Source organism: Abramis brama, assembly GCF_963993115.1.
Source record: "Abramis brama genome assembly, chromosome: 3".
NCBI classification, from domain to species: Eukaryota; Metazoa; Chordata; class Actinopteri; order Cypriniformes; family Leuciscidae; genus Abramis; species Abramis brama.
The window spans coordinates 1700146-1723416 of NC_139965.1; the positions used below are offsets into that span (position 1 = coordinate 1700146).

General features: G+C 39.0%; 1 protein-coding gene across 1 annotated transcript in view; it reads left to right on the forward strand.

Annotated features, from left to right (window-relative positions):
- Positions 1 to 1985: 1985 nt before the first annotated feature.
- The window catches only part of dctn1a (dynactin 1a), a 37778-nt gene continuing 16492 nt past the window's right edge, over positions 1986 to 23271 (forward strand). The window contains exons 1-13 of the mRNA XM_084109456.1: positions 1986 to 2151; positions 4431 to 4682; positions 5343 to 5424; positions 5521 to 5552; positions 11043 to 11195; positions 11756 to 11953; positions 12708 to 12912; positions 14328 to 14566; positions 16586 to 16690; positions 17064 to 17255; positions 19647 to 19760; positions 21282 to 21434; positions 22431 to 22588. Coding sequence (XP_083965582.1) covers positions 4455 to 4682; positions 5343 to 5424; positions 5521 to 5552; positions 11043 to 11195; positions 11756 to 11953; positions 12708 to 12912; positions 14328 to 14566; positions 16586 to 16690; positions 17064 to 17255; positions 19647 to 19760; positions 21282 to 21434; positions 22431 to 22588 — 1859 coding nt within the window. The 5' untranslated portion in view covers positions 1986 to 2151; positions 4431 to 4454. The remainder of the gene's footprint in view (positions 2152 to 4430; positions 4683 to 5342; positions 5425 to 5520; positions 5553 to 11042; positions 11196 to 11755; positions 11954 to 12707; positions 12913 to 14327; positions 14567 to 16585; positions 16691 to 17063; positions 17256 to 19646; positions 19761 to 21281; positions 21435 to 22430; positions 22589 to 23271) is intronic.

The following is a 23271-nucleotide window of genomic DNA, read 5'->3' on the forward strand; positions in this document are numbered from 1 at the left end:
GACAACTTCTCTGAAATGAGCAGCTACACAAAACCTCTCAGGTGTATTTCAGGTAGCATTTTTGCTCATTTGAGAGATACGATACATTATTTAAGATATTTAAGTATTATATATATAATACGAGTAGCTCTCAGCCACTTTCATTTTTAAAAAGTAGCTCTCAAATGAAATAATGTTGGAGACCCTGAATTAGGGCATTTAAGAAGCTCTGTGCCTTAGAGACTAACATTACAGGTGTGCATCTTAAATTATGACACTGCCATATTTTAACGGTGCTGTATGTGACTTTTTCACTCTACTAAAGTATAAAAATACCATAATATGTTTGGATATTTGGAGGAAACATGCTAATTTCACATACTGGTTTCTCTGAAAAACACTTCTACAGCCAGTTATTTTACTTTGAAACAATATTCTACGATATTCTGAACTTGACCTGCAGTGCCTATTTCCACCACTAGTTGTCATCCTTACACACTGCACCTTTAAGATATGCTTTCAGTTAAAACCGCTCAAACACGCATTAGTCTGAGACTAGACTCAAGCCTCGTCTGTGAAACCAGCGGATAAAGGCTAAATTATCATAATTGACATCATGTCGAAATTATGAATTACCAAATAGAAATTGATTTTAAAAGTAGAAATTATGACATACTAAGTCAAAATTATATAAAAAAAAATTGAAATTATGGCAAAAAAAATCATAATTATGGAATAGAAAGTAATTATTTTGACTTTTATGTCATTAACTTTTTCAAAATAATTATGATTTATGGCATAATTTTGACTTTTTTGTCTCTGAATTATGGCTTGGTATGACATAAGTGCAAATTGTTACATATATTTTTATATTTATATTTAGTAATTCAAAAATTATAATTCATAATTTTCTATTTAGTAATTCATATTCGGTAGCCTATCGTGATAGTTTTTTTTTATCACAAATGATTTAGTATGCCATAATTATGACTTTTTAAAATATGATTTACAAAAGCATGATGTTTTTTTTTTCTTATGTGGCGAAAATTAGTTTAAAATCACGACTTTAAAGGAAACAACGACACCAAGAAACTCATTACGCGCTTTCTCTCCTCATTGAAACTTCAACCGCAGTATAAAACATTATTTGCCTGCATTAGATGCATTAGAAGTGTCTTGATGAAAAGTTGTGATTGATGATGATGATGATGACTTTGCAGTTGTTCATTGTAATCCGGGTTTCGATGGGAAAATAAAAGAGCGCGAACGATCACGTGAGTAGAGCATGCGTGTCGAGCAGCGCCCTCTGTTGGTCGACTGGTCAATGCCTCGAGTGAAAAGAAAGTGCAGAGCGCAAAAGCACGAGAGGCATCTATTGGAAAGCACCAAAGTGACTGAAGGATTGCCGTAAATCTGTATGTCTGGTCGTACGATGTGTATGACGTCATTGACATTTTAAAAGACTTTTTAAAGCAAATAAGTGACACTAAAAAATCTAACACCCAGCAATGTGTAATTTCTTTGCATCTCCTTTCGAATACAACATTCAAATTACTAGACAAAAAATTATATCCTGAGAAAAGTGGATTTTGAGGGGTATTTTGCCATAGACCTCCATTCATTCTGCCCTCGCCTGCGAGCGCCCCCGCATGGACAGACGTGTTACTGCAGCTAGTCCAGAAACCGGAAGTAAGCAGAGAGCGCCAATTCTCTTCCTATTAGACATTCTCTGCCTGTAGTCAATTATTTTATCCCTTAAAACTCATCTTTGATCACCAAAATTGCATATTTAAGCGTTTTTCCTAGAATGGTAAGAAATAATCATACATGCTTTTAAAAAAAAAGTTATGTTGACTGACCCACAATTTCCTACATCATTATTAAATGTAACTTTATTTAAAATACTATCCGTGCGTTAATTTGATGAATGGTTTAATATTTTAAGTTAAGATTCGCTACGTGGCCAGAGGGCAGAGTGGTCAGACCAATCTGCGGCGTCGCTGAGCACCACGTGATTCAATCAGGAAGTGACCGCGTCATCCGCCAGTGCCAGTCCCCATTCTAGTGTCCGGTGAGCGGTCCACTGCTTTCATTGTCAAAGACCTCAAAACATAAAAAAACGGGACTTCTTTCGTTTTGAGAAGCTGTCAATCATAGAGCTCTCGTCTTCAGGTAAGCTCGTGGTTTTACCGCTCGTTTCCCTGACAACAGAGGAAACTCTCGCGCGAGAGCGAGCCTGCCTGAGATAATCGACAAAAGTGATCAGAAAAACATCAATACATGAACACATTCGCACACAAACTTAGACGTAAACGCGTGTAATGCGTTTCCACTGAACACTATCGACTCTTTTCGGCGTCTGAGCGACAAAACGTGATGTTTTTTTCAAACCGGACCGGTTAGCATCACAGCTAATGCTAAATAACAACCCACTGACAGTCGGGTGTTGCTGACGAGCATGTGTTAGTCTGTTAAACACATCGAGTTTAGCTCAGATGCAGCATCTGATGTTCTGACACACTGCAGGAGCTTTCCAAGCGAAGTGTCCTGCATTATTGCATTACTTCTGTGCTCAAGTCTTACATATACTGAACCCAGATCTAATGTGTTTACTGTAATTCTGCCATAAAGTACAGGTCAAAAGTTTGTAAACACGACTATTTATAATGTGTCTGAAAGAGTATTTTCTGCTCACCAAGGCTGCATTTATTAGATACAGTAAAAACAGTGAAATATTATTGTAATGTTTAAAACAGCTGTTTTCTATATATAAAACATAAACATTTATGATTATTATCAGTGGAAACTCATACATTTTATTTTTCAGGATTCTTTGATGAGTAAAAAGTTAAAAAGAACAGCATTTATTCAAAATAGAAATCTTTTCCAACAATATAAATGTTTACCATCACTTTTTATCAGTTTAACATCCTTGCTGAATAAAAGTATTGTTTTCTTTAAAAACTGACCCCAAACTTTTGAAAGGCATATTGTTACAAAAGATTTCTATTTTAAATAAATGCTGTTCTTCTTTTTCTTCACAGTATCACAGATTCCAACAAATCTGAAGCAGCACAACTGTTTCCAACACTGATAATAATCATAAATGTTTCTTGAGCATCAAATCCTCATATTAGAGTGATTTCTGAAGGATCATGTGACACTGAAGACTGGAGTAATGATGCTGAAAATACAGCTTTGATCACAGGAGTAAATTACACTTTACTGTATATTCACATAGAGAACAGCTGATTTACATTATAATAATATTTCACTGTTTTTACTGTATTTCTGATCTAATAAGCGCATCAGAAGAGACTCTTTCAGACACATTAGAAATGTCAATGTCTCCAGACTTTCGCCCAGAACTGTGTGATGTGTATACACAGCAGATGCGGTTGAGATTGCAGATCATTCCCATCATGCTCTTGCCGCTGGCGTTTGCCTGGTCATGTGACCGGTGCGCTCAGTGCTCGACACTCAGTGCTCGGATGCAAAGCCCAGAGAGATGACATTAAACATGTCGACGGCCAGGAGGAACTCGTGCGCTCCTCGCGTGAGTAAACGCGCTTCATTATCAGTCGAGGACAGAACTGATCAGATTTACCTTTTAATTCTATTTTTTTATCATGTTCATGTTATTATCTGGTCATTTCTATGATCTTTGTTTCTGTTTAATACTTGTGTCTGTATGTGTATATAGTAATTATAAATGGATATGTTTAGTAATTATAAATGGATTTATATATACATATATATATATATATATATATATATATATATATATATATATATATAGTAATTTTTAAATGGATATAGTAATTATAAATGGAATATTATATTTATATTATAAATTATAAATTACCGTCCGATGTTGATTGTTGAGTTTGAGCGGTTGGTCTCAGGAAAGGGTCTCGATCCAGTGAGTGTTGGTGGTCAGTCGTTGAATCCTCCTCCGGTCGCTCCTGTTGTCCCGTCGCTCAGGTTTGCAGGACGGAGTGTGTGTGTGTGTGTGTGTGTGTGTGTGTGTGTGTGAGGCATCATGTGATGTGGAGCCGCTGGATTCGGTGCCGTAGCGAGAGTCTCTCGTCGTCTTCTCAACAGAGATCCGATTGTTTCCAGAAGCACATGATGTTCGTGCGGCTTCGTCTCCAGAAGCTTCTGGCGCTCTACAGGCAGAAATAACAACAATATTACTAATGGAAATAACCAACCGTGTTACTTTAGTCAAGTCAACCTTTATTTGTATAGCACGTTTAATAACAACAGAAGTTGACCCAGAGTGCTTTACAGAATACAACATCATACATTCTAGCAGCTTCAAAAACCCAGTTCATGATCTATTCAGAAGCCAGAGGAAACATGTTTATAAAGAAGACTTAAAACTGGCTAGCGATGAAGATGACCTCACACGGACAGGTGTGTGTTTGTGTGTGTGTGTGTGTGTGCAGCTGGCCAGCGCTGTGATCAGCAGGATGAGTGCAGACGGAGGCGGCCGGCCGGTGAAGGTGGGCTCTCAGGTGGAGGTCATCGGGAAAGGTCAGCGCGGGACCGTGGCGTATATCGGCGCCACCCTGTTCGCCTCGGGGAAGTGGGTCGGCGTGATCCTGGACGAGCCCAAGGGGAAGAACGACGGGACGGTGCAGGGGAAACGCTATTTCACCTGCGAGGAGAATCATGGGATATTCGTCAGACAGTCACAGGTGTGGGGGATCGGTAGAATTTTAACGTTTCGATTCTTATTGATTCCTAATTTCGATTCCAATGAGGTAAAACAAGAAACATAGATATCATTCACATTTAGTCTTATTGTAAAACATGTAATTGTATCTGAATTTCATGAACAGAAATCATCAGGATAAAGAACACTCACAGAAGGAGCGTTTGCCTGAGGTTTAAAAACACCATAGAAGAACAACTAGACAAACTAATATAAACTTCAAGCATTATTAAACGCTCAGTGATTAACAAAGAACAAATAAAAAATTAGCAATCGCAACAAATAGACACAACTGAACACAGATACACAGAAACACAGAAATAAACAGTGTTTTAAGATTTTCAGGTTCAGAAACTGTAATTAGTTGTAAAATAACACTTTATAAATAAAACATACATTACAAATATTGTTACAAAAGTTATTCAGTGAAGAACGGGTTCATTTTCTCTGTCTTGTGTTGTTTGATTAGTGTTATATATTATAGTGCTATATGAAGTCATATTGAAATGATCACAAAGGAATCGATAAGAGGAATCTAATTTTTTATTTCATAACAAGTATCTGCTTCCTGACCTCAGGTGAGAACCCAGACGTGTAAACGATGATGATGTGAAAGCCCAAACATCTGTCTCTTCTTCTGCAGATCCAGCTGATGGATGAAGGAGGGAGCTCTGCCACGTCTCCAGACACCCCCGACTCCAGCGGACCCAAACTGCCCAGGAGAGGTGAGAGATGACCTCACTTCCTGCTGAACACATGATGATTGTGTGCTTTAACCCGAACACATGATGATGCGTGTGCTTTTTTCTGCCATATTACAGAAGTCCAGGAGACTCCCAAAGCTGTTAAGCAGGTATGATTCATCAGCTATTATAGTTTTTATTTATATTTTTGAATTGGCTTTTATTTTTATACTCATCTTTTTGTAATTTTGTTATTATTTAGGTTTATTTTATTTCAGTTTTAGTTATTTTAGTGCTTCTACTTAAACTAAAATAAGTTTTTCATTTAACACAATATATTTAATTTAATTTAAAATATTCATATAATCATTTATTTTAGCTTAATTTCAAAAAACGGTTTGAGTCAAAATGTTTTTTAGATAATGATGATAACTCTGGTGTGAGTGTGCGCCGTCTCCTCTTCTGGATTCTGTTCATCGGCCACAAACAATATTTAGAAATGTGTGAAAATGAGAATAAGGAACTTGAAATGCTTTTCGTTCTGAGTGTGTTTGGATCATTATATCCACATTATTCCTACGGCCCATGACGTTTGCGTGAATTATGGGTGTAACTTCCGTTAAGCTGTACACAATCAGTGAAACGCTCGCTCTATGAACGCAAGACATTAAAAATTGTCCGAATGGTGACATTAATCTATTCACCCTTCAACCATCAAACATTAAAAGGAAATTTAAAAGTGTAAAAGCATCAACGAGGCATTTCAACAGACCAAATAACCCAAAAGCACGAGTCTTTGGTTAGATATCACTGTAGTAATATATATATATATATAAGAACATATTAAAAATGTTCATTAACTTCAGCATTATGTGACACTATTTCAAAGTGATTTCCATCATTTTGTCAGATTATAAATTGCATTTACCTGTGAAAAACAAACCTGGAAAGAGACGTGAGGATTTGAGGAGAATAACGAGAGATTCTTCGTATTCTAGTGAATTATTAATGGAATATATCTTAAATTAAAGAGAACAGACCACAAATGTGCAGGACGTGTCCTCCTTTTTCATTCTTTTACAGTGGATTGCAAAGGGAACAAATAAAACGATCACGAGGAAAAGAGAGAGCGACTGAAGAGCTCTTGCCGTAGATATTCTCATTATAACGTCACGTTGAAATACCTAGTCTAACGTTATTCTCATGATGTCTGAAATAAATCATGAAGGGAAATTGACAGTGTCAAACTGACGGATCAGCTTTATTTGTAGGGCAACTTTATGGTTTGAAATTATTCGTTTCAGTCTTGTTGAATGGAAGTTTCCCAAACCGGAAGTGCCACCCATAATTCAACACGCAGCGAGGGCAGGAATAATGAGGATGAGACAAGATAAGACAAGCAAATGAAGGTTTTTGTTCATTCAAATGCACTCTTTGTGTGTGTGTGTGTGTGTTTGTTTTTGTTCATGTGCGTGTGTGTGTGTGTGTGTGTGTGTTTGTTTTTGTTCATGTGCGTGTGTGTGTGTGTGTGTGTGTGTGCGTGCGTGTGTGTGTGTGTGTGCACGCCTGTGTGTTTGTGTCTGTGTGCGTTTGTGTGCGTGCATATATGTTTTTGTGTGTGTGCGCGTGTTTGTGTGTGTGTGTGTGTGTGTGTGTTTTTCTGTGTGTGTGTGCATGTTTGTTTGTGTGTGTTTGTTTGTTTTTGTTCATGTGTGTGTGCGTGTTTGTTTGTTTTTGTTCATGTGTGTGTGCGTGTTTGTTTGTTTTTATTCATGTGTGTGTGTGTGTGTGCGTGTTTGTTTTTGTTCATGTGTGTGTGCGTGTTTGTTTGTGTGTGTGTTTGTTTTTGTTCATGTGCATGTGGGCGTGCGTGTGCACGCCTGTGTGTTGGTGTCTGTGTGCGTTTGTGTTTGTGTGCGTGCATATGTGTTTTTGTGTGTGTTTGTCTTTCTGTCTGTCTGTCTGTCTGTCTGTGTGTGTGTGTGTGTGTGTGTGTGTGTATGCTAACATGATGAAAAGACTCCGACAGCTAAGAAGGTAGTACATCAGGACTGTGTGCTTCACAACATCTCACACTGTTCACCGTCACTCTTTATTTCAAGTCTTTTGCTTCTTCTTCCATTGACTGGTTTGGACTAGTGTTTGTTGTGGTGGTTTTCTGTTCTGCGGAGTAAACTGCAGTTTCCACACCGACGCCTCACTGAAACACTCGCGCACCCGATGTTGGCATGATCTCGCGGAGCACATTGCATGTCATCTTACTGGATGTTTCCCATGTCATCAGTCTCACACACGCCTGCCCTTCAGATGAACTCAACATGCGGAGAACACACACACTCTTGGCCGCACCAGCACAGACTCATCTCACAGTGGAGGTGACCAAACCTGAACCTGTCAATCACGAAACTGGCATAGCTCAGTCCTCTCTGGTGCAGTGAGGCCTGGTGTTGGTGCTCTTTACAATAAGATCAGTCAACATCAACTAACAATGAAAGATACTTCTAAGCTTTTATTAATCTCAGTTAATGTTAAATCTAACATGTACTAATACATTATTGAAATCAAAAGTTGTCTTTTATGATATTATGATGGGCTTGAACAGTTGTATATTAACAAACAATTACAAAGATGAACAAAATCAGTTGTATTGCTCATTGTTAGTAATGCAACTAATATTACATATTGGGATCTTATTGTAATGGGACATTTTTTCTTTAATTAGAGCAACGAATATCTCAATTTGAACTTATAAGAGACCTAATAGACAAATAAAACACTTATAATCATCATTGCACACACACTATATAGTGAATAATCAGTGCTTTAAAGGTTCCTCATGTTGAAGTTCATTTCTGTGTGTTTTGTGGTTGTGGGATGATGTTGATTAATTTCCTGATCCGTTCATGTTATAATCTCTTTCCTGCTCAACTTCTCTTTGCAATCCCTTCAACTTTGCCCTGTTCTTCCCGTCTCTGTATTTCCCTGTGTGTGTGTTTTCTGCTCCTCCCTCAGCCTCCTATGCGCCGTAGTACCAAGGTGAGCCTGAACACCGCAGCAAAGCATTCTGGGAAATGTCTGGTCTGATAAAGGGCTTTGTTCGGAATGGAACACTATTTTTACAGAATGAGATTCATGAATTAAACATGCAACCTGAATTAAAGTACTGGCATACTATTGTTTCAGACGTTGTGATTGGCCGGTGAATTTCTCCCTCATGACTGATGTTCTGTATTGAGTCCACCCGAACTCAGCCTCGTTAATCTGCTGCTGTTTAACACTTTACTTTTATTTACTTTTTTTATGAATAAATTCATAAATTCATAGAAAATGATTTTTTATGGCTAAATACCGTCACAATTTAACAAGTTTATTACTGTAAACTTCAACAAAAACACATATATGGCTTTACAAGCTTTTTCTGTTTTTATTGGCAAATTTTGCAACATCGACACTGTTTTTGAATTGAGCTGAACTGAGTTAATGTCATAATTCATTAATTTGGCAACATTAACACTAGCGCTGTGAATTGATGCAGATACACACCCCAAAAAGCAATAAATTGATAATATAGTTTTTTGGTTTTGACCCATGTATCCTTGTATTGTAATAAGGTGAAATTTCACAATTCTTTGTTTGTAAAAAGGCTCACAATGATAAACTTGAGGTTTTTTTTAAAAGCTATGAATCGAAAAATGTATTTGTTAGTTGCTCAGCCCTAATGAACCCTGTTGATTTCTGTGAAGCTGGTTTTGAAGCGACCTGTGTCTGTAGATATGAGTGTGATTAGATGATCCGAGGTGGTCTGGGTGTGTTTATTTTAACGAGTGTTTGTGTGATGAGCGTAAGGTTAATGTGAGCCATTGTGTATTGTGCGTGACAGTGGATCGCCCCGGGCCGTCTGTCCAGCTCCAGCTCTCTGCCCTCTCTCATTATGGTATGTGCCCGATCACAGAGCACTAGCACACCGTCACTGGCCCAGTTCACAGCTAGGGTTATCAATACCAGAACCCAGTCAGGAGGTGTGACTTTTGCTGAAGCGTCCTGTTAAATCGGTCAAATCAAGGCCCCAGAACAGCTTTTGACTGTTTATTCACAGTTTGTTTAAAGTCATCTTGAAAGTGAAGTTGTGCTGGTCTTTTCTCCTCTATTGTATCGTATATCCGAGTGAAACACTTCTGGAACAAGAACAGATGTGGGCGGGGCTTGATTGTGCCTGTGGGGAATTGATTGGATGGTTGTGGTTTGCTATTGGCTGATCTCATGTGAGTGACAGGTTGCCCCGTCCACATCATCAAAGAAGACAAAGTTATTGATTCAACATTATTAAACCAATAATGATGTGCACTGATAAATCATTTAGAATAAACACTGTAATATTCCATAAAAGAAAAGATCAATTTTGATTGCATGGTGACTTAGTCATTGTGTGGATGTTTAATTGTGATTATGAACTTTGTAAATGTGAAAACTTATTGTAGCTTTGTATTTATAATAGCATGCAATGCCAAAGTAACCTGTCAGTATGAGTGAAGTCTGTGCTTTACATCAAGGGCCGCAATGGAAACTTTTAACTCTAGTGCGTTATCATTGATGATTAGTGTATTTCAATACTTTCTTTGTTTAATAAATCAAACCAAATCAAAGGGGGAATTCACCCCTGACAAGACGGGCTTTTAATAAAACTTGGATGTCTGTGCACTAGAGATAAATTCTGTCAATCCGACTGTCCATGGGCGGAAATGACCAAATGCAGAACTTCGACCTGTAGTTTGAACTAGTGATGGGACAAAACTTTGAATTAATTGATTTCTCAAAATGATTTACAGTTTCAAAATGCTCAAAATGCCTAACACTGGTCAGAACGGTGTAAAACACCTTTTACAAAGTTATTGCCAATGTTTATTAAAGGTATGCCTAAGGTTTCAAAGCTTCACGAAGCAGTGTTTCGAAAGCGCCCGGCACTAGTTTTGACAAAGATCCCGGCTCTGTAAAAATGATGCAAAATGACACATTTGAGTCCATCCGTTGGACTTTTGCAACATAAACTGGGAGATCTGGATGCAGGTTACACTCAGAAAGAGTAAACCTTGTTTGTTTTTTAATATACTACTGGAATGGTAACAATCCAAAAGCGTGTAGTAAAAATCTGTGTACTTGTCCTCAGAGCAGAAGCTTTCAGATCAAAGTTCATGAGAAACAAACTCAGTCAAGCTTGCCAAAACTTGTGTGTTAGGTGTGAACTGGGCCAGTGACATCACTGCACTGGGGTCAGGTGATCAGTGCGTGTGGGGATCAGAGGTCACGTGTGCGGCTGATGAAGATAACTCAGTGTGTGTGTTTATTGAAGCTATTGTCTAATAAATGCAATTCTCAGATTATCTAATAGCATTGAATATGAAGTGTCTGTATATAGTGTGTGTTGTTCTATGAAATTGTTTTGTTTTGTTTTATGGAGAGCTTGATTAGTCAGTCCAAAAAGAGACTTCAACTCTTCTTTATTATTTATATGTTGAGACCATTGAATGGTTTTGAGACCGTTAGGATGTGAACTAAGCCAGTGACATCACTGCACTGGGGTCAGGTGATCACTGCGTGTGGGGTCAGAGGTAATAATGGGTGCGGTTTATGTAAGATAACTCAGTGTGTGTGTGCTTCCTCAGGCCGGTCGTCCCTCTGTTGGAGGTTCATCACTTTCTGAATCTGTGTTAGTGGAAAATGAGTCCTCATCCTCTTCCCAGAAGGCACTGGGAGCTCCTGTCGTCCCACAGCCAAGCCCCACCCCCAGTGGCCCGCCTCCTGCGACCCCTAGCAAGGTGAGCGACCTCTGACCTTTACATTCTACGTCATATTGGCTTGAATGTACTCATTTTTGTTTACTTTTGGTCCACTATTGCATTATTTCAGTAATGAGCCTCTGAAAGGCATGTTGTCTGTTGTCTAAATGTCATAATCATTTGGTATTAATTACTTCAATGAGCTCATTGTTTCTGCATTAAATTATTACATTGTTTGAATTAATACATTTTTAGCTAACTGATTTTGTATATGTACATTTCTGAAATACATAACTTGGACAGTTACCTCTGATAACAGATCACTGTAAATTGTAATGTGGACTCATGCATAGCTTCTGTAAAGCTGCTTTGAAACGATGTGTATTGTGAAAAGCGCTATACAATAAATGTGAATTGAATTCAATCAGTAGAGCGTTGGCGCTTGCAATGCTGAGGTTATGGGTTCGATTCCCAGGGAAAGCAAGAACTGATAATAATGCAAATGTGTACCTTGAAATGCAATGTAAGTCGCTTTGGATAAATGTGTCTGCCAAATGCATAAATGTAAATGTAGATGTGAATTGAATCTGTGTGTGCAGGAGGAGGAGAGTCTCCGAGCTCAAGTCAGGGATCTGGAGGAGAAGCTGGAGACGCTGCGGATGAAGCGCTCGGAGGATAAAGCCAAGCTGAAGGAGATGGAGAAGCACAAGATCCAGCTGGAGCAGCTGCAGGAGTGGAGGAGCAAGATGCAGGAGCAGCAGAACGAGCTGCAGAGACAGCTGAAGGAGGCCAAGAAGGTGCTCACACACTTACACTTACACACACACACACACACACACACACTCACTCACTCACTCACTCACTCTCTCACTCAGACACACACTCACTCTCTCACTCAGACACACACTCACTCTCTCACTCAGACACACACTCACTCTCTCACTCAGACACTCACTCACTCACTCACACGCTCACACACACACTCACTCACACACTCGCTCACACACACACACACACACTCACTCACTCACACTTGCACACACACATTCACTCACTCACACACTCACTCACTCACACACACACACTTGCTCACACACTCACTCACTCACTCACACTTGCTCACACACTCACACATTCACTCACTCACTCAATCACTCACACACTCACTCACTCACTCACACACTCACACACTCACTCACTCAATCACACACTCGCTCACACACACACACACTCACACACACTCACTCACTCACACACTCGCTCACACACACACACACACTCACTCACTCACTCACTCACTCACTCACACTTGCACACTCACACACACACACTTGCTCACACACTCGCTCACACATACACTCACTCACTCACACACTCACTCACTCACACACTCACTCACTCACACTTGCTCACACACTCACACACTCACTCACACACTCACACACTCACTCACACACTCACTCACTCAATCACTCGCACAGTGTGTATCTGAGAGTAACTCCTCTGTAATAGAGTGGTGTGTGTGAGTGTAACCCTGTCCTCTGTCTGCAGGAGGCGCGTGAGGCTCTGGAGGCTAAGGACCGCTACATGGAGGAAATGGCGGACACCGCGGACGCTATCGAGATGGCCACGCTGGACAAGGAGATGGCGGAGGAGCGGGCTGAGTCCCTGCAGCAGGAGCTGGAGAGCCTGAAGGAGAAGCTGGAGGAGCTCACCATGGACCTGGAGATCCTCAAGCACGAGATACAGGAGAAGGGTACGCACTGGGGCTTGGAATCGGATACTTGAGGGCAGGAATCAGATACTTGAGGGCAGGAATCGAATACTTGAGGTCAGGAATCGGATACTTGAGGTCAGGAATCGGATACTTGAGGTCAGGAATCGGATACTTGAGGTCAGGAATCAGATACTTGAGGGCAGGAATTGAATACTTGAGGTCAGCAATCAGATACTTGAGGTCAGTAATCAGATACTTGAGGTCAGGAATCGGATACTTGAGGTCAGAAAATCGGATACTTGAGGTCAGTAATCAGATACTTGAGGTCAGTAATCAGATACTTAAGGGCAGGAATCGAATACTTGAGGGCAGGAATCAGATACTTGAGGTCAGTAATCAGATACTTGAGGTCAGGAATCGGATACTTGAGGTCAGGAATCGAATACTTGAGGTCAGTAATCAGATACTTGAGGTCAGGAATCGGATACTTGAGGTCAGTAATCAGATACTTGAGGGCAGGAATCAGATACTTGAGGGCAGGAATCGAATACTTGAGGGCAGTAATCAGATACTTGAGGTCAGAAATCGGATACTTGAGGTCAGTAATCGGATACTTGAGGTCAGTAATCGGATACTTGAGGTCAGGAATCGGATACTTGAGGTCAGGAATCGGATACTTGAGGTCAGGAATCGGATACTTGAGGGCAGTAATCAGATACTTGAGGTCAGAAATCGGATACTTGAGGTCAAAATTCCTCTTATCGATTCCTTTGTGAGCATTTCAATATGACTTTAAACCATGCACTGTTCTCATTTGTATTAGTATATTGGATCCGTGCAGCTCTTAAAGTGACCGCAACCTTATATTCCTGCCGTCTCTATAATAACACTAATATTCCTGCTGCTCTATAATAACGCTAATCAAACAACACAAGACAGAGAAAATTCACTTGTTCTTCACTGAATAACTTTTGTAACTATATTTGTAATGTATATTTTATTTATAAAGTGTTATTTTAAATTTGATTGCTCAAGTTTCTGAACCTGAATATCTGAAAATTTTAAAACACTTTATTTCAATCATATCTTTGTTCAGTTGTGTCTATTTGTTGCGATTGCTAATTTGTTCTTTTTTCAAATAATGAGTGTTTACTTCTTTAATAATGCTTGAAGTTTATATTAGTTTGGCTAGTTGTTTTTCTTTGGTGTTTTTAAACCACAGGCAAACGTTCCTTGTGTAAGTGTACGAATTAATGTGAATGATATTTAAGTTTGTGTTTGTTTTTGTTTTACCTTATTGGAATCAAAATTAGGAATCGATACGAATCGGAATCAATAAGCAGAATCGAATTCGGAATTGTTAAAATTCAAACGATGCCTAACCCGAGTAGGAACCAAACACACACATACACGTGTGCCAGACAGTCATGTGACCTCTGCCTGTTTCTCTTCAGGGTCAGATGGAGCGGCATCCAGTTATCAGCTCAAGCAGCTGGAGGAGCAGAACGGGCGTCTGAAGGAGGCGCTGGTCAGGATGAGGGATCTGTCCTCCTCAGAGAAGCAGGAGCACCTGAAGCTGCAGAAGCAGATGGAGAAGAAGAACTCCGAGCTGGAGACGCTGAGAGCGCAGAAGGAGAAACTGCAGGAGCAGATGAAGGAGGCTGAGGCCACAGTCGACGAGCTCAAGGAACAGGTCAGAGGAAAACAAGCAGAAGGAATCAGATCCACTCACATTCACTCCATTGGGTGAAAGTTATCAGCATTTAGATACTAATGAAACCTGATTGTAAGTGTTACTGGTTAAAGACAGACTAATAGACTGGAAAATGAGTCAAAATAATAATAAAGCCAAAAAATAAATTATAATTAAATTGGTTAGACTTGCTTTTTGATTTTTAAAATGTAATCAAACCGAAACTCCAGGAGTTTAGGGAATATGAGGGGGAAAAAGTAAGAAAGGGCCCTCAAAATTTCATTTTTGTTACAAAAATGTAAAATGAAATTTGGAAAAATTAAAATGGGGGAGGAGGGGGATAATCTGAAAAATTAGGGGGAAACTGATTTTGGAAAAGAATAAAATAGATTTCATAGGGTTAAGGGTAGCTTTGCTTCTTTATTTTTTACATTTGCAAGAAAATGTGAACAGTTATAAGATATTTAACAGTGATATTTTTTTAATCTACTTATCGATTCCTAATTTCGATTCCAATAATCTGTTTTAAGATTTAAGATTTTCAGGTTCAGAAACTGAAATGAAATGTAAAATAACACTTTATAAATAAAATATACATTACAAATATAGTTACAAAAGTTGTTCAGTCTAGAATGAGTGAATTTTCTTTTGCTGTTTGACAAAACCTCTCACAATACAATTTTAACATCGTAGGATGTCCTGTTACTTTATCCTCTACAGTAAAAGACCTGGGTGTTATACTCGATTGCAACCTGTCTTTTGAAAATCATATTTCATATGTTACAAGAACAGCCTTTTTCCACCTTAGAAACATTGCTAAGCTACGTAATATGCTATCAGTTTCCGATGCAGAAAAGTTAGTTCATGCATTCATGACCTCGAGACTAGATTACTGTAATGCTTTATTAGCTGGTTGTCCTGCATCCTCAATAAACAAGCTACAGTTAGTCCAAAATGCAGCCGCTAGAGTTCTTACTAGATCAAGAAAATATGATCATATAACACCGATTTTATCATCACTACATTGGTTACCTATAAAGTTCCGTATTAATTACAAGGTATTGCTACTGACTTATAAAGCCCTAAACGGCTTAGCTCCAGTCTATTTAACGGATCTTCTATCGTCCTATAATCCATCGCGCTCTTTAAGATCAATAAATTCGAGGCTTTTGGTCATACCTAGGATATCCAGATCCACCAAAGGAGGGAGAGCATTTTCACATTTAGCTCCGAAACTCTGGAATAGCCTTCCTGATACTGTTCGTTGCTCGGACTCGCTCTCCCAGTTTAAAACTAGATTAAAGACGCATCTCTTCAGCCAGGCATTCATATAACATTTTAAATCTTACTGTTCAAACTACAATCTGGCCTCTAGTTCATAAATGCCAGAGGAGAACTGGCCCCCGACTGAGCCTGGGTTCTCCCAAGGTTTTTTTTTCTCCATTGGGTCACCTGATGGAGTTTTAGGACACCATTAGGTCACTTGATGGAGTTTTCGGTTCCTTGCCACTGTTGCCTTTGGCTTGCTCAGTTGGGGATATTTTGGGGATATTAATTTAATTTTATCAATCAATAAATTTACACTAGAAACAACCTTGTGTTATTTTGGTTTAATGCTGTGAAGCTGCTTTGATGCAATCTGTATTGTGAAAAGCGCTATATAAATACACTTGACTTGACTTGACTTGACTAGTGTTATTAAAGAGACGGCAGCAGGAATATTAGGCTGCTGTCACTTTAAGAACTGCACATATCCAATATACTGTTACGTGTGTGTGTAGCGCTGAAAACACTTGAATGGTTTAAAATCATATTGAAATGCCCACAGAGGAATCGATAAGAGGAATCGAAATTTTAATTTTATAACAAGTATCCGATTCCCAACCCTAATCTGACTTTTTCTTGCTGAATGAGTTACTGATGTCTGTATTTGCTGGACTTCACTGCTGCAAAACAAAAAATCATCTAGAGAACTGGATCGAAGTGCTAATTTGCATTGCTGTGTGTGTGTGTGTTCAGGTGGACGCTGCTTTAGGAGCCGAGGAGATGGTCGAGACACTGACGGAGAGAAACTTAGACCTGGAAGAGAAAGTGCGAGAGCTGAGAGAGACCGTCAGTGACCTGGTAAGCAGCGTTACTCCACTATCATTAGATTAAGTTTATATAATATTTTAAAGTACTTTTTTATTTTTATATTATCCATTATTTTATCCATTTCTAAACTCTTTTAGTCTGCTAAACATTTGTAGCGCCTGCCATCCAATAATCACAAAAATATGTGATATGAAGCAAAGTCTCAACTTTAAAATTCAATCGTTAAATCGTCATAATTTATATCGTACAGCAAAAGTGTTTATCTATAGCCGTCTTCATTCTCTGTTTTCCCAGGAATCGATAAACGAGATACTAATTTTTACCCGTGTGACTGGTTTTGTGGTCCAGGCTCACAGATTTATGTACTTAACATAAATACCGTCTTGATTCTCTGTTTTCCCAGGAGTCGATAAATGAGATGAACGACGAGCTGCAGGAGAACTCGCGTGAGACGGAGCTGGAGCTGCGGGAACATCTGGATCTGGCTGGAGCTCGAGTGCGAGAGGCGCAGAAGAGAGTCGAGGCGTGCCAGGAGACCGTGGCCGACTATCAGCACACCATCAACAAATACAGGGAGCTCACCACTCACCTGCAGGTCACCTACAGTTATGCTCTCATAAACACTCAGTCAGTCACAGCGCTTTAACAATATAGATGTTTCAAAGCAGCTTTACAGTGATAACAGGAGATTACAGTAACACAGATTGTTCTGGCTTTACAGCAGCTCTAGAATAAAGTTATTGTCCAGCTAAAGTTAGTTTTGATTGATTCACTTCCATTGCAAAGATCATTAGTTATTAACTTAGGGGCCGCTAACACGACAACACCGTTAATTACACCTTTAATAACAACACTGGCCGCTCATTCGCACAACAGTGCCTGGTGTCTGAGAAAGCAAACCTTGAAACAGGTTCCAAGGAGCAAGCTTTGAAAAATTTCAACAAAAAACAAAAAAGCACTCCTGTTTGTGTGTATGAGTCTCCTACGACAGGTTTACAGTAGGCTTGCTACGATAGTCGGTGTTGACGGTGTTCAGAAGCAACGCCGGTTACATCACTTGCCCATCACCACCCACCATCGATTTGATTTATTTTAATTTTATAAAATCACTTAGTTCAGTTAGAGAACAGACACTATTAAACTGAATGTTGTCTGCTTAATAAACCGTGAGCTGAAGGAGAGTCGCAGCACAGATCAGCAGCAGGAGACACGAGAGCGAAGAACTGACTGACAAGATGATGACGGCGGAATATCTGGTGGCAAAGCGAAATGTAAAAGCAACTATATAAGTGAATTTGTCATTGCACTGCTGTGCTGCTCCGCACCATCATGAATGCCTGTGAGGACGCGGGCATTTTACTTTCACCTTTAAATTAGCGATTTAAAAGCCTCCGCCGGTGATACCCGTGTTACTGGTGTTGTCCCACGTCGATTAACTGGTGGGAAAATATCCTCACTGTTAAATCCCTAGTTTACATGCGTCTACAGTCAAAAACACTCATAATAATGACTGTATTTAAAAAAGGTACAAAATAAGGTATAATATTATTGAACAACACTGTTAAAATACAGTTATTATAGTTTATATACAGTTAAAGCTGTAGTCTACGATGTTGAAAATCGGTCGAGAAAGCCTGAGACGGATGGGAAGTTTTAAAAAACTCATCCCGCCCCTCCACACACACACCCCTCCCCTCTGTGCTACCTGATCCCTCCCACCGGGAAACGACCTGAACAACGTCACTCAGTCAAGCTGTGATCACCGGTAGTAAACAGCGCATCTTGTTCAAATTCCGATCGGCTCGAACAGAAACCCGCTAGGCCTACTGAAATGTATTCAAGCACTTCAAGAAATATAATTACTTTGACCCGTGATAGGCGATGCTAAACGGCTAACATTCCAATGCCGACCGGCAGCATGAGCATGTTGTCAGACTGATAAAAAGCTATTTATGTAACACCTCACACCATAAAAGTATAAATAAATGCTTACCTGCTCAACAAAAAGTCAGCCGTGTCAGCGTCGGTTTTCAGTCCCAAATCTCCACTGCTGAGCTGATGCTACTTTGCTAGCTACCATAGACTGTCAGCTGCTTGCCCGCGAATTTCATGTCGCAGGAGGGGGGCGGGGTGGGGTGCGGTAGGGGTGGAGACGCGAGCGCCACGTGGAGTTTCAAGTGGAGCGGGGGATTGGATGAGAGCAGTTGACCAATGTAAGCTGTCCGGCCGGACAGCTTACATTGGTCAACTTCTCTGCAGCTGTACGCCCAATAGAGTGAATGGATTTTTTTCATTCTTTTTTCTCTTCATATTGTTAGGATTGTACTGTAGAACCATAACCAGCATCTAAACGAGGTTATTAATAATGAACAATCTTTGAAATCGTAGACCATAGCTTTAATATATATATATATATATATATATATATATATATATATATATATATATATATATAAAGTTTGTTTACATAATATATATGTGTGTGTACGGTGTATAATTATTTTGTATATATAATTACATGTATATGCAAATATATTTAAGAAAAAATAGCATGTATATACTGTATATATATTTATAAATAATTTATATATTATATAGAAATATAAATATTTTATATATAAATAACACATTTTTCTTAAATATATACATGCATGTGTGCAAAATTACATAATATATGTGTGTGTACTGTGTATAGTTAACACAAACTTGTATTTTGGATGTGATTAATCATTGCCCAGCGCTATATATATTATATTTGCCAGCAAAACATTATCATCATCATCTGGTGTTTTCATGAAAATATGATTACATCTGGATCAGTCCTTATGTATGCTGATTATTTCCCTCCATGTCATATTTGTGTGTTTTTTTTGTTCATATTTCTCATCCAGATTTTCCTAGTGTGACTCTTCTGTAGTCAAACTTTGTCATCCCTCATTCTTCCATGACTCTACATGTGACCCTCTTTACTCGTGTGTGTAAACAGGAGGTGAACCGAGAGTTGACCAATCAGCAGAGCAGCTCAGCGGAGCTTCAGCAGCCGACGGCAGAGCTCTTCGACTTCAAGATCAAGTTTGCAGAGACCAAAGCGTACGCCAAGGTACCGCTAGAACCCTTAAACACACCGTGATTGGACACTCACAGGGCTGTGTGTGTGTGTGTGTTCATTTTGTCAGCTATTTTTACATTTAATCAATTCGATTCAGTTCAAATGTGCTTTATTGGCATGACAATTATTTCAATGTATTGACAAAGCATTTCCAATCATCATACATATACATACATGAAATAAATAAGTAGATACATAAATAAATAAATAATAAAAAGGTAAGTAGAACATTTAATCAACATTTCAGAATTCTATGAACAATTTAGAATTCAGTGAGTGAGTGCGTGCGAGTGTGTGTGTATGAGTGAGTGTTTGCGTGTGTGTATGAGTGTGTAAGCATGTTACTGATTAGTCCTCCCTCTTTTTGTGACAGGCATCAGTATAACTTGCTGCTAGTAGGATACAGTCTTTTTTTCACCTAATAAATGTTGAAGTTGTTTTATTGTTTTTATTTTTATTTTATTTTATGAAGTTAGGGCAAAGTATTTCAATAAAATAACTAAATTACATTTATTATCTTAGTCGTGTGTCAAATGTACTTTTTAGTTTTTATCATATTTAGTCAGCCTTGCCCTGTTTTCATTCAGTCAAGGTTTAGTCGACTAGAAGCCTGGGCATTTTAGTCTAGTTTTAGTCAATGAAAACTCAGACAAAACTCAGAATTATTGCACTTTCATATATAAGTACAAATCTAGAGAATGTCTCGTATAGTCTCATAATGTCTCAGAGAACTCGTATGCATGGTTTATTTCACATAATCTAGTTTCCTGATTTTTTTCATACGCTATTTGTCATAAATTAACCCATTCTCTACAAGTAATTTCTCTCAAATTTAAACGTGAAATTTCTCATAATTCCAAATTACATTAATGCTTTTTATTAAAACTACAGCCAAAAAAAAAAAAAAAAAGACTATTTATTGTCACATAGAACTGCGTATGTGCATTCATTAATATGTTGAAATTCATGTTTGGAATTATTACAGAAGGTTTGATCACTAAACTCAGACTGGCTGAATGACACTCTTATATGAGCAGAATATCTCTAATGCAGATCGCTGAACTCCAGCTTACATGCTCGTCTGTGTTTTTGATGTGTTTTTGGTGTTGTTTACTTCAGTGTAGTCTGACGCATGTTGCCAGATTGCAAATATTAAGTAAGACATTGGGTAGAAAACGTGTCCTTTTAACAGAAAGCTCTCAGTTGGGGGATTTAAATTCTTGAAATCTGGCAACCGCAGGCATGAAAGCTCGTAGCGGCTTGTTAAAAACAGTCTGTAATGCAAAACAAAGACAGGTGTTAGTAATGCTTTTATTTGTTAACTACATTTCAGTCTCATCTTTTTCCGTCAGCGATGTCGCATGCTGATATAGTCAGAGTTATTGTTTAATGACGTTGGTGTCGTCTCGTTATCGTCTCGTCTTAGTCATGGAAGAAAAGGTCATCAATGAATATTTTTCGTCATGATTTCGTTAACGAAATTAACACGTGTGTGTGTGTGTGTGTGTGTAGGCCATCGAGATGGAGCTGCGTAAGATGGAGGTGAATCAGGCGAACCGCCAGGTGTCTCTGCTGACGTCGTTCATGCCGGAGTCGTTCCTGAGGCACGGAGGAGATCACGACTGCATTCTGGTGTTGCTCCTGATTCCCAGACTCATCTGCAAGGTGACGATCCACTCCTTCATGAGCCTCTCCGTTTACTATCCAGCTGCTTTAACAGTGACATCACTGCTGTCCGGGAGTCATGTGTGGATTCCCAGGAAGATATATGCCATCTGCAGCATTTAAACACTGGTGCTCTTCACGTGTCGCTCACAAATGACAGAATCAACCAAATTAATGTGCTATATTTTAGTTAGATTTAATATTTTGTATTTTTAGGGGATTACTAAATTATATTTACACTGTATTTATAATCCATTTATTCAGTTTTTGAGCAAAGGCCTGAAAATTACATTTACAACTCGTGAATCTTGAACGCTTTAGAGCGACAGACTGAAGTTTGATCTCTTTTCAGAGACGACACTTGGCAAATTATTGATGGAGTGAACAAAAGTTTTAAAAAGTGAACTTAAAAAAAGTCACAGAATTGTACGTGTTATGAAAAATGCACAAAAAATACTATTTTCAATTTTTATTTGAAATTTATATTTTCAAAAGCACGTTTTACTCTAAAAATGCAAGTAAATAAAAGCCATAAATCTAAACAAGTTGTGTTCCAAATATGATCTTGATATCTCAATGATCTTTCAGTGAGATGTTGTTCGGCTGCAGTTCCAAACGCTTCCACTAGAGGAAACTCGTCTCCATTAATTTCCAATGCACTCGTTTCTGACAGCGAGGAGCTCAAGAGTGACTATTACTTACAGGACCATTAAACCTTTTAGAATTATGTCAAGTTTTGTACCATTCTGATGAAGTGAAAAATATTAATTAAATTTTTCGTACAAAAGTGACTGAAGAGCACCAGAGGGTTAAGACTAATGCACTGATCTCATACACTGATACACATGCAGTGTCTTCCTCTTCTGTTCATGTTCCTGAAGCAGTAACTGCTGCATTTGTTGGTTGGTGTGAGCGAACTGCCTGGTTAATGCATGTCTCTCACTGACGAGCCGTTTCAGGTTGTCGTGTTTGTTGATGTGATGAACTGTGTGTCAGGCGGAGCTGATCAGCAAGCAGGCGCAGGAGAAGTTCGATCTGACCGGTTCTGTGGAGCGCTCTGGACTCCGCGGCGCCGCTGGAGAACAGCTGAGCTTTGCCTCGGGTCTGGTTTATTCTCTGACGCTGCTTCAGGCCACGCTGCATAAATACGAGCTGTACGTGTCTGTCCGCAGCACTGCACATCATATAACCAGGGCTGATGGGTCAAGTCCCCCTGTACTCCATCATTTTATCCCTTAAAGCTCATCTTTGATCTTCAAAATGACATATTTAACAAAAAAAATTCTTCATGCCTTAAAATATCTTGAGTGTAACTCGACACCCTCGCCTCATTTAGTATGCGCGGTTCTATGAATATGCAAATGAGCCCCGCCTCCACTCACTCACTCAGCTCAGAGATCCATTGGTTGACGATCACACGTTGATCTGATTGGTTACAAGGTAGTTTGTGACGTCAGGAACACCAGCGATTTCAAAGCGTGTTTTTGAGACTGTCTTTGGTTCACTGCAGTTTTAAGGAGGAAATACTCAGCAATGGAGTCGACTTATGACTTATTTACTCATGGTTTGCCTTAAAGCATATTAAAAACACCACATAGACACATAAACAACATTAAACGCTGGATTTTCACCAGAGGGGGACTTTAACTAGTTAATGTGGTCATCATTCAACATTAATTTACACATAAACTCTTAGGCTACAACATTCTTCAACATATCTGGTAACACTTTACAGTAAGGTACATTAGTTAATGTAGTAACTAACATGAACTAACCATGAGCAAGACATTTGTTACTGTATAAGTTAATCTTTGTTAATGCTAGTTAATAAAAATCC